Source organism: Sitophilus oryzae, unplaced genomic scaffold (genome assembly GCF_002938485.1).
Source record: "Sitophilus oryzae breed Bouriz unplaced genomic scaffold, Soryzae_2.0 scaffold_1190_pilon_pilon, whole genome shotgun sequence".
In the NCBI taxonomy this organism is placed as follows: Eukaryota; Metazoa; Arthropoda; class Insecta; order Coleoptera; family Curculionidae; genus Sitophilus; species Sitophilus oryzae.
Window position 1 is genome coordinate 1,125,911 of NW_022145827.1, and position 13,011 is coordinate 1,138,921.

General features: G+C 29.7%; 1 protein-coding gene across 1 annotated transcript in view; it reads left to right on the forward strand.

The window, feature by feature from the left end:
* Positions 1-12,398, forward strand: part of LOC115891708 (putative aminopeptidase W07G4.4) — a 149,816-nt gene extending 137,418 nt beyond the window's left edge. The window contains exons 9-10 of the mRNA XM_030912249.1: positions 6,038-6,232; positions 12,063-12,398. Coding sequence (XP_030768109.1) covers positions 6,038-6,232; positions 12,063-12,229 — 362 coding nt within the window. The 3' untranslated portion in view covers positions 12,230-12,398. The remainder of the gene's footprint in view (positions 1-6,037; positions 6,233-12,062) is intronic.
* Positions 12,399-13,011: the final 613 nt, after the last annotated feature.

Here is a 13,011-nt window from a genome sequence, read left to right on the forward strand (position 1 = left end):
AAATTTGATTGTGATCAGTTCATTACGCTCTTAAAAATTAACCAAAACATGTATTGATATGATTCACAAAAAAAATACTCAGGAGATAAGATTATTTAAATTTTTCACAAAAAAATATTACACAGAGTGTTTTAAAGTTAAGATAAAAAACAAGAAATTTATAAAACATTGGTCAATATCCCAAAAATGGAAATATTAAGGAAAAAACAACTACGTCACTTGATTATCAGGCAACTGTGATACGAGAGGCGTCTAAAATTGCAACATATTCAAAATTAACCCTCTATTATGAAAACTAATAAGGCCATGATAATTTTGAATACGGCACCTTTAGTTACCCAAAAGAAATTTTAACTAATAAGCGAGATAATCCTCATTTGCAACCAAAACGGGACATTCTGCACCTATACCATCTACGCCTCTGCCTGCTCACGCCCATTTATACAAATGAGAGAGTCGTGAATGTAATTTTTGGCCATCGACGAGCTGACCGAGAAACTTAAGCCTTCGGAGAAAGGTCCGCCGTTATGTGTCCCGTTAATGCGCGCCGGGTTCGCTCTTTCTTCGATCACGCCGAGCGTCCTTTTCCCATTTCCCAGCGCTTCGCAGGATGGTGATGCCGCGGTGCGCCCAAAAAATGCAAGTACAGTTAACGAGCCGTCCTAAATTCACGTTTAATCGCTAAAAAGGCGATGTTGTTGGCTGGGTCCTGGTAAGGCAACGGTTCTGGTAATTACCAATGTTATCAACTATAAAAAGTTGTTTGTTCCAGCGAATAATAGTAGAGTAATAGTAGTAAATAATTTGATCAGAACTTAATAAATGCACTTGATAACCTGACCTTTATACCTTCTAACAACAACGTATTTGAATAATATTAATATTATTATTATATTTAAGAAAGGGAGATTTTCACAAATCTAAGATTTGTCAGCATGCATGGGACGCAGGACACAGAGTAGATTTTGATAACGCCAAAATTATAATGAAAGAAGCGATAGCCTCTAAAAAAAAATAAAAGAGGTTTTTTAATACAATCTAATAAAAATAAATGTATTGCTCATGCATCTGTAGATGTTAGTAATGTATGGCAATCGCTTCTTTGATTTTAAAGAACATAACATACGTAAAATTTAAAAATAATCATACAGAAAGTTTGGGGCTTTTTGGTTTTACCTTATTAAGTAATTGTTATCAGGTAGTAATTGTTAATTTTGAAGTTTAACTTGATATAATCATAGATAAAAGAAAATAATCTTCTATTAAGATAGATATGAAACTTAATAATAAAATTTTGGTCAAAGCGCCCCTCCGTGTTCTTAGTAGAAACTACGTTTAACCCAGCGCCTTCGCCTTTTCTACTGTAAATATTTTTTATGTTTATATTTGATTTCAAAGGATATAATTTTAAAGTTACACTGATATATTAGTATATCAGAGTAACTTTAATAAAACATAAGAATATATATATTTTACAGTTTATTAAATATAAATTTTGACTACAAGGTAGAAAGTAAATCACAATATTTGATAAAACTTATAAATATACCATTTTTACAGTTAATAAATAATAAAACTATTTCTGATTATGATATTTAAAATTTAGATAGATAGAATATTAAAAAACATACCGGTATTTGCAGACGCAGGCCCAAATTCAATAAAAATCAAAATTTTTCCTGCGAAAATCGGGCTTTTTTTACAGAAAAGGTATTTTTTGATTTATCAACAATCATTGTCAAGTTGACAATATACAGGGTGTTTTCTAATTAGTCTAAAAAATTGTGGTGTGATTCCTCATGTGTTCTTAAAACAATTTTTATATAACCATTGGGTCTAAAGTGCTTCCTTTCTGATTTACAGGGTGTTAAGAATTAAAAAAAAATCGATATTTTGCTTAACATAAACGGTACACTACTGCTTTTTCAAAGAAAATATATTTTTTTCTTGACTGGCCATCCTTTTTCAACAAAATTGATCTTTTGAGTTTTTCTTGTTCATCAAACGGTTGCCGAGAAAAAAATAAATATACTTATTAAGAGCCCGCCTTAAGCCGTTTTCTAACGATTTTTTATTTTTTAGATTAATTAGGAAACACCCTGTAGATGCATATCACAGGCAACCAAATAAACTAGTAACCTCTAAAAATTATTTTTCCTACCACTAGCGACATACGGTGTTTTTAGTGAGTACTAAATTATTTATTATTTTATCAAAATTTCCCCATATAAGTTTCCAGACAATGGATATAATGTCATTTTAACAGCACGTCAACGGTTTGCTTAAAAAAAAACTAAAGTGTTCTCATAATAGTTTGAATTTAAATATTTTAAATAGTTTTTTTCTTTAATTTTTGAATTTTTTTGCTTCTGACGACGGAAAGAGATAGACGTTCCAAAACGTTAAGCATTTTTTTCTTTGTTAGGCAAATTTTCATAACTGTAAGTATAACTTCTGACACGCAGTGTCCGTTTAGGTATAACGCAGAAGTGTTTACAAAAAATAACTATTTTATTTTGTAGATGTTTCTTGCAGGGCAGTGGCAAAATACCCATAAAGGATTTTTTTGGAGAGATGAATCCGACATAGGTATAGACATTTTTTAATATTAATATTATTCTTCTTCTTTATCGTCTCTTCATGCCTGAAGAATCGTGACATTATGGCTATGTGCAGCTGGTGATTTTGATCTTTCATCGTTGGCGATATTCCGCGCGTCTCGGAGATTTGATTGAAATGGATGACCTGTAATATTTGCTATTTGGTCAAGCCATCATCGTACTATGAGTTTTTCAAGGTTGTCTTCCCCTCTGCGAGTGATATGACCGAAGTATTGCAGGATGCGTCTACGACAGATGGTGGATAATCGATATGTGATGCCGAGTTCATTAAGAATTGACTGGGCCCGAATTCTGTAACGTAGAAAACGCTAAGCGCTTTTAGACGCTCAGCGTATATGACGTTAATTTTTGCTGAGCGCGCACTTAACTAACGATTTGTGTATTCTCGTCTGACGCGCTTAGCGTCTTTACTGATTGCGCTAAGCGCTTTGAAAACGGTTGCCTTAAAGGATCGTTTTGCTTGTCGAACTGTCAGTGAAAATCGAAAAAATTGTGATTTCGTGCGTTATCTTGCTCTTTAGTGAAAACTACTACTTGTTCTATAAATTCCTAAATAAGTAATCGACAAATTACAAGTTGGTAGCTATAAATATTGTTCAAAACATCGAAAATGCTGAGAAGCGTCTTCAACACTTCCCTCGTATAATAAGAATAATGACATATCCATAGAAAAATAGGTTGACATAACTCAACAATAGGTTATAAAATTCACGTAACATTGACATTTTTCATTGTTTTAGTCACATTTGACTATTAGATACCTGCGAAATTACGATGCTGTCAATATGTGCTCAACGCGTATCCAGAAAACGATTCGCACACCAACGAGAATACCAAAATCGACTGCTTGACGTTCCGCTTATCGCATACTTTCGCTCACCGCTTTGAAAGCGTAACGTTTTTATGTCAAAGTTACAGAATTCGGGCCCTGGTTCGTTCTTCGAGCTGTCCATGGAATACGAAGAATTCTCCTCCAACACCACATCTCAAATGCGTCTATACAGTGTCTATCAGCGCTCTTGACGGTCCATGACTAAGATCCGTATAGGAATATGGAGAACACCAAAGATCGAATAATAAACACTTTAATATGCTACAAACAGAATACCTATTAACGAAAATAAAATAAAAAAATTATGCCCCGAGGCAGCCTCGAACTTGGGTCTCCCGGTGTACTAGCGGAATACTTTCGCGCCGCGCTATCAAGCCTTGCTCGATATATGTTCAAGCCTAGCATTCAACATTTTAAACTAAAAAAATAAATAGGGATTTCATTACAAGTTAAAGTCTGACTAGAAAAAAATCATAATCCTTGAATTATTGTTGGTACATTGATATATAAATAAAATCAGAAGAGACCGCTGCGATTAATTCTAGTTTTCTACCTTTTTCTCGACTAGAAAGCTAGTTACCGGTAGCGGCTAGAGAGCTATATTATATTTCGAGGTTTTTCATTTTTTCCTTTGGTTATAAGCTTTGAATAAGAAGACTAAGGAAGGAGCATAATGCTATCCATGTATTCATGCATGGTGGGCGGAAAAACCACCATAAAAGCTCTCTAGGGTGGGGATCCTTGACAGTTCTGTTTGACGATTCATTTGACACATTTGAATTTGATTTGAAATTTTGTGGATTTGTCAGTCTTTACGGAGCTTATTTTATGTTATTTATTATTTATTCTACTACTGATAGTTGTATAAAGGTAGTAAATCTAGATGGAAATTGTGGCAGAACTTAAATTAACAGTGACACTATCGCGATTTATCGAAAAAGACTCTAAAATAGTTGGCTGTGTAGCGTGCGGTAGATCTCGGCAAAAATTGAGTCGGCAAATAATGGAACAACGTTTCGCTAGTAAGTGACTATATAATATACATACGTGTAGTAAACCGATCATTTATGAAATTCACTTAAATTAACTAAATTATATATTTTTCTTGCATTTTAGCTTTTATTTATTACTTGTCAGAGATTAGATGTCAAAGAATTTAGATACGTTAATTTGACTTACCTGCTTCAGTAGCGTATCGGATGTTTGTGTTAATAAATATTTATTATAACTTATCTATTTTTATTAGAATTATATATTTTTATAACAATTTTAGTAACTACCAACATTTATTCACAACGTAAAATAAAACAACAAATTATTGAGTCTACCCCACGTCTACCCTACATCATAGTTTTACATTTTTTAAATAAAATTATAACGACACTGATAAACCGGAATTTAAGTCGGCCATATTTGAGGCCCATCGCGGTGTACCTAAGATTTTTGATATGCTCCTTCCTTAGTCTTCTTATTCAAAGGTTATAAGCTTAAAGCTACCTAAAATTCTAAATTTGGAGTTTGTGACACATCTAGAAGTACCTTAGAATTTTGATGATCTGTCAGTGAGTCAATGTCAAAATTAAAGAAATTTGACAAGCGATAATTCATAAACTATGAGGGATAATTACTAGATATTTTGGTAATCTCGCCAGCTACAGTATGTCTTCAAGTGTAATGAAAATTAATATTCTTGCTTTATTCACAACGAAGTTACAGGGTGGTAAAAAGTGCCGCTAATACCTTCGAGAAAAGGATGGTACGGCTGTGCTCGACTTACTGCCGTGCCCCCCAATAAAAAACTTTATTTTATGAATTGTTTAGTGTTTAATAAATAAAGTTTCTTTTTTGAAGCAGTGTGTTTACTTATCTACGAAATGTATTTGATTTTTAAAAGATTCTCGTATGTTTACAGTGTGCTTTTTGTAACTTTTCATATAGAATATAACTGATAATATTTTAGACATAACTCTGTAGAAGAAAATTATAACAGATTTGTCATATTGTGACATAACTTGTGATTGTTATATTTGTTTGATCAGGACCGCATTATTTTAAATTTTTGCCAAATTTAGTATTATTGTATCTCTCGTAACTCAAGAACGAATTCGTATAAACCATTCAAAATGAACAATTTGCTTCATTTTAAGGAGTTCTTTAAAAAGTTTCGAATAAATATTTCTGTAAAATAAAATGGGGAAAACTTAATCATTATTTTTAAAATTTACATGGGATTTCCTATGTCCAGGTCGGAAATGCGACACACGGTATAATATCAATTAATATTATAAATGAAGGGCCCAGTGGAAAAACATGCTAGCGCAATTTTACTAATTTTACAGGAAGGTACTGTACGGCTGATGGTTATCAGGTTCTTTCCCTGTATGTATATTTTTACTAGGCATATATCATAGGATGTAACAGCTCTTTGCCCTGCAGTGTTTATACATATTATAGAAACCAGTTAGACCTAATATAATAGTGTAAAATACTAAAATTAAGAAATTGGCGCTTATTATTAGTTTAGATTTATATTAAATAGCTAATGGTATTTGAGCTATGTGTTAAAATCAAAAATTTTTTCCAGTCATTGATAATGGTCCTGCGTACAAATCTGGCTACTCCAGGAAACTACAAGAACAATCTGAGGAAATAGGCGACCCCTTCGAAATATCTACTTTGAGGAAAGAGGACATTGCTGGACATAGAGGAGTTGCAGAGGGCGATGACGTACTTCAAGGACTACCTAAGCCTTCTTCACAATCGATGAGAGGACACCAAGGTAAATTACATACAGTCGCTAAGAATAGGAAAAGTTCCGCAAATTCTATTTATACGGGGTGTTTCAAAATACATGTGCCATCTCTCGTAGGGAGATTCCTCACGCAAAAATAAAATTGATTTCTCATATGAATATAGGTCCGATTCTGCTTTGTTTCGTAGCTACAGGGTGTTAAAATTAAAAAATTTTCGATTTATTATAATTTTCTTCCAAGTAAATGAAATTTTGAGGGTAAAAGTTGCTATAAATGCGACATATTTTAAAACTGAAAAACTGTCGACATATTCATATGGGTAATCAATGGAAAATTTTTCTAGAACAACATATACGCCACTGACTTTTTTTCTCTTGTTAACGAAATAGTGTAAGCAGTTTAATGCCGATTAAAAGTTGTCTCTTGATATCTTGTCGATTTCGGCCTTCTTGATGAGATAAACGCAATTTTATTAATTTGTCTTGATCCAAGTCTATTAGCAACCTTTAACGGGCGAAAATTGTTAGTACACTCAACAGGGCCCTTATTCTCACAAACCATAAACATCGGCACGAAGGAACAGTAAACGATTTTATTTAGATTACTTTTAAACTGAAATTATTTACAGCACAAATAGATTCCATTAAATGCATACACATGTTATACCGGGTTGTTCACTACATACGACACGGAGTATTGTAGCTAAACAATTATATTTTTACAAATTTCAAATTTTGGGTTCGATGAAGGACTATTAGAGGTACAATTTAAAAATAATTTACAAGATACAGAGTGTCCCAAATAAGTAAAAAATATCAAAGTTGTATTTTTTTTAATGGAACACCCTGTATATTATTACATTTTTAGTTTCTACGATTAAAATAAAGGTAAATGTGATTAAGGTTTATTAAAACCTTACCGTTTTTGAAATATTTTCAATTTTGTGAAGTGGCAGTAAAAATTTTAAGGCTTCATTTCTCCAAGGGTATCAAAGTTTTTAATACTAAATATTTACTGAAGTTTATTTATTGATCAGTTATTGTGTTGCAATAATAAAAATAATACTACCTTATACAGAGTGTCTAAAAATTTATTTTAAATTATTTATAGATTTAAACGCCAATAACTTGTTTAATTTAAATGGAACGCCCTGTATATTTTAGGAGAATCAGATGCACAATTTAATTGTCTATCAAATTGTATTACACCATTTTTACATATCCCTTCAAGTTTTCGTAGAAAATGAATTTTCTTATGATTTAGACCTCATTCATCAATATACCCATGGAATATTGACATTTTATTATTGACACCTATGGAATATTGACATCATATATTGACATTTTAGTAATATTATCGTTATATCGGAATATTGACATCATATAAATCGTTATATCGGAATATTGACATTCTAGTAATATTATCGTTTTGCTAAAAACAATAATGTTGTATGCAAAAAGAAAACTATTTAAATCTGTATAAAAGAGTATACCATTAATTAAATATAGCACCATTATTTCCGCCCATATACTAATTAATTACATACTTAATTGTATTCGTTAATAAATTATTCTAAATAAATGTGGATTTGAGTCAGAAATCAATATAATAATAAGTTATCAAAATTAAAGTCTCTGTTGTTATAAATAAGCATTTATTAAAAAATGAAATATCATTTTTAAGGTGTTACTTTTTATCACACTGTCTAATACCCATACAAAATTCAGTTTTTTTAGTATTTGGAACAATTATTATTAATCAATGCAGTCAGTTAATGTAGTTTAAATACTGGAATCATATTAATTGGTCCTCTTTAACAAATATTTAAACAGTTTTTTTATTTTTTAATGAAATAAACGAATTATATCCACAATATTAGTATCTGTACTTTCTGAAAATTCATTACAGCTTTAAAAATAATCTAAAATGTCAATATTCCATGGGTATATTGATAAATAAATTCTAAATTACAAGAAAATGCATTTTCTACGGAAACTTAAAGAGATAGGTAAAAAATGGTATAACATAATTTGATAGAGAATTAAATTGTGCATCTGATTCTCGTAAAATATGCAGGGTGTTCCATTTAAATTAAACAAGTTATTGCCGTTTGAAGGTAATAATTATTTAAAATAAATTTTTAGACACTCTGTATAAGGAAGTATTATTTTTATTATTGCAACACAATAACTGATCAATAAATAAACTTCAGTAAATATTTAGTATTAAAAACTTTGGTACCCTTGGAGAAATAAAGTCTTAAAATTTTTACTGCAATTTCACAAAATTGAAAATATTTCAAAAACGGTAAGGTTTAAGTATAATAATACACATACAATAAACCTTAATCAAATTTACCTTTATTTTAATCGTAGAAACTAAAAATGCCATTTAAAAAAATACAACTTTGATATTTTTTACTTATTTGGGACACTCTGTATGTTGTAAAATTATTTTTAAATTGTACCTCTAATAGTCCTTCATCGAACCCAAGATTTACAATTTGTAAAAATCTCATCGTTTAGCTGCAATACTCCGTGTCGTATGTGGTGAACAACCCTGTATATTGTCTTTGTCAGATCAAATAAATAAGGAAAAATTTTAGAACAGAATTACAACAAGAAAACAGAATAATACGATTTAGTTAACATTAGTTAAATAATGAGAAAACATTTACTTTACCTTTAATAACATAATAAATTGAAAGATTATTAAGACCTTAACACCCTGTAGCTACGAAACAAAGCAGAATCGGACCTATGTTGATATGAAAAATAAATATCATTTTTACGTGAGGAATCTCCCCTCGAGAGATGGTTTTTTTTTATTTGAGACACCCTCTATAAGGCAATTTTGATGAATATTCAAGGAGTTCCAAAAAAAAATATTCTTCTGTATTTTTGAAAAAAAAAACAGCTAATAAAAATAATTATTTACAATGCAATACTTAGTACAGAAGCATTTATATGGCTCTATTTGAAGAGATGCAAAAAGTTAAAGCGAGAATCTAAGTATGTCATTGAATTCTACGTGAAAATCTTTATGAGTCATCGCATCTGTGAAAATATCTACTCATAAACGAGATTTCGTAATATATCTACAAATTCATTTACCCGCTAGTAGTTATAAAAAGCATTTTTGTATACTCTGTCTCGAATAGTTTCTAAAAAATAAAATTAATTTTTTTAAAAAGGGCCGATTAAATTTATATCTCCGAAACTAAAGTTCCAAAAAAATTCGTAATATATCTAGAAATTCATTTACCCACTAGTAGTTATAAAAAGCATTTTTGGTAAACTCTGTCTCTAATAGTTTCTGAAAATTAATATTAATTTTTTTTAAAAGGTCCGATTAAATTTATATCTCCGAAACTAAAGTTCCAAGAAAAGTCGTAATATATCTACAAATTCATTTACCCACTAGCAGTTATAAAAATAATTTTTGGTAAACTCTGTCTCTAATAGTTTCTGAAAAATAAAATTATTTTTTTTTAAAATGTCCAATTAAATGTATATCTCCGAAACTAAAGTTCCAAGAAAATTCGTAATAAATCTACAAATTCATTTACCCGCTAGTAGTTATAAAAAGCATTTTTGGTAAACTCTGTCTCTAATAGTTTCTGAAAAATAATATTAATTTTTTTAAAAAGGTCCGATTAAATTTATATCTCCGAAACTAAAGTTCCAAAAAAATTCGTAATATATCTAGAAATTCATTTACCCACTAGTAGTTATAAAAAGCATTTTTGGTAAACTCTGTCTCTAATAGTTTCTGAAAAATAATATTAATTTTTTTATAAAGGTCCGATTAAATTTATATCTCCGAAACTAAAGTTCCAAGAAAATTCGTAATATATCTACATATTCATTTACCCACTAGCAGTTATAAAAATAATTTTTGGTAAACTCTGTCTCTAATAGTTTCTGAAAAATAAAATTAATTTTTTTAAAAATGTCCTATTAAATTTATATCTCCGAAACTAAAGTTCCAAAAAAATTCGTAATATATCTAGAAATTCATTTACCCACTAGTAGTTATAAAAAGCATTTTTGGTAAACTCTGTCTCTAATAGTTTCTGAAAAATAATATTAATTTTTTTAAAAAGGTCCGATTAAATTTATATCTCCGAAACTAAAGTTCCAAGAAAATTCGTAATATATCTACATATTCATTTACCCACTAGCAGTTATAAAAATAATTTTTGGTAAACTCTGTCTCTAATAGTTTCTGAAAAATAAAATTTGTTTTTTTTTAAATGTCCAATTAAATGTATATCTCCGAAACTAAAGTTCCAAGAAAATTCGTAATAGATCTACAAATTCATTTACCCGCTAGTAGTTATAAAAAGCATTTTTGGTAAACTCTGTCTCTAATAGTTTCTGAAAAATAATATTAATTTTTTTAAAAAGGTCCGATTAAATTTATATCTCCGAAACTAAAGTTCCAAGAAAATTCGTAATATATCTACATATTCATTTACCCACTAGCAGTTATAAAAATAATTTTTGGTAAACTCTGTCTCTAATAGTTTCTGAAAAATAAAATTAATTTTTTTAAAAATGTCCGATTAAATTTATATCTCCGAAACTAAAGTTCCAAAAAAATTCGTAATATATCTAGAAATTGATTTACCCACTAGTAGTTATAAAAAGCATTTTTGGTAAACTCTGTCTCTAATAGTTTCTGAAAAATAATATTAATTTTTTTAAAAAGGTCCGATTAAATTTATATCTCCGAAACTAAAGTTCCAAGAAAATTCGTAATATATCTACAAATTCATTTACCCACTAGTAGTTATAAAAATCATTTTTGGTAAGCTCCAAAAAAATTCGTAATATATCTAGAAATTGATTTACCCACTAGTAGTTATAAAAAGCATTTTTGGTAAACTCTGTCTCTAATAGTTTCTGAAAAATAATATTAATTTTTTTAAAAAGGTCCGATTAAATTTATATCTCCGAAACTAAAGTACCAAGAAAATTCGTAATATATCTACAAATTCATTTACCCACTAGTAGTTATAAAAATCATTTTTGGTAAGCTCTGTCTCTAATAGTTTCTGAAAAATAATTTTTTTTTTTTTAAATGTCCAATTAAATGTATATCTCCGAAACTAAAGTTCCAAGAAAATTCGTAATAGATCTACAAATTCATTTACTCGCTAGTAGTAATAAAAAGCATTTTTGGTAAACTCTGTCTCTAATAGTTTCTGAAAAATAATATTAATTTTTTTAAAAAGGTCCGATTAAATTTATATCTCCGAAACTAAAGTTCCAAAAAAATTCGTAATATATCTAGAAATTCATTTACCCACTAGTAGTTATAAAAATCATTTTTGGTAAACTCTGTCTCTAATAGTTTCCGAAAAAAAAATTATTTTTTTTAAAAATGTCCGATTAAATGTATATCTCCGAAACTAAAGTTCCAAGAAAAGTCGTAATATATCTACAAATTCATTTACCCACTAGTAGTTATAAAAAGCATTTTTGGTAAACTCTGTCTCTAATAGTTTCTGAAAAATAAAATTAATTTTTTTTAAAATGTCCGATTAAATGTATATCTCCGAAACTAAAGTTCCAAGAAAATTCGTAATATATCTACAAATTCATTTACCCGCTAGTAGTTATAAAAAGCATTTTTGGTAAACTCTGTCTCTAATAGTTTCTGAAAAATAAAATTAATTTTTTTAAAAAGGTCCGATTAAATTTATATCTCCGAAACTAAAGTTCCAAAAAAATTCGTAATATATCTAGAAATTCATTTACCCACTGGTAGTTATACAAATACTGGAACCCGGGGGGAATACACAAAAATGGACCTCCCTGTATTTATAGCGATATTTCTTATTATTTTCAGGTCCCGCAGCGTTCTTGCTGTTGGCCTCTGGACTGGATAAATATGGATCTGGTTCTCCCAGTCCACTGAAATACAGCCATTTGGATATTGCAGCATCGTCTGGAGACCTTCCCCGTCCTGCTACAGGATCACCTATTTTAGCTCTGGCAAAAACTTACCTCCTATAAAAACGGTATCAGTTCGCACTGTACTTTTTTATAATAAGCATTTTATTAACAGTTTATACGCTTTGTTTTGATTTAAACTTTGCAGTCTTCTTATATCTTATGGTTATTTTTTGTTTTGTATTTAAATTGTATTTTTCTTGGGAGAAATAAAATATTTTTATAAAGGCTACATATTAAGTTGTTTTTTAAACGAGGCATCAAGTTGCAAAACCCGGCTTATCAATTTTTTAATAAAAATGGCCTAATGACATATATTAATAGTGGGCCCTGAAATCTACATAAACATAGTACCAAACTGCAGCAAAAGCCTATTCCTATATAAAATTCACTAAAAATTACGTTACTGTAGCAAAATCCGTTTTATCAACATATATTTGCTTTTTATTGTCATTATTGTTACAAATCCCGCATTTTTCGTAGGCTTTTTACACAAGTATAATGTTTCTGCTGCCGTCTTATCCATCTCAAATCGCTTACTTTTAATAAAATAGAATATCTAATAAATCAAGTTATGTTGCAAATATTGCTGTATCAAAACCCAAAATATGCATCATACTGCAACAAAACCCGCCTTATCCGAATTATTGATATGTTTTTTTTCACAACTAAAAAATACTAATTTTTATTTCTAGAAAAACGAGATACAAAACAGTGTTTCCACTCAATGGACACGTTTTTTTTTTTGGAAAATAAATCTTGTAGCAACGTTTTTGCGATAAAACGGGGTTCGCAAGGTTTTGACCAAACTTGTCCTAAAAAGCTTTTGGGAAACGGGTTGTGTA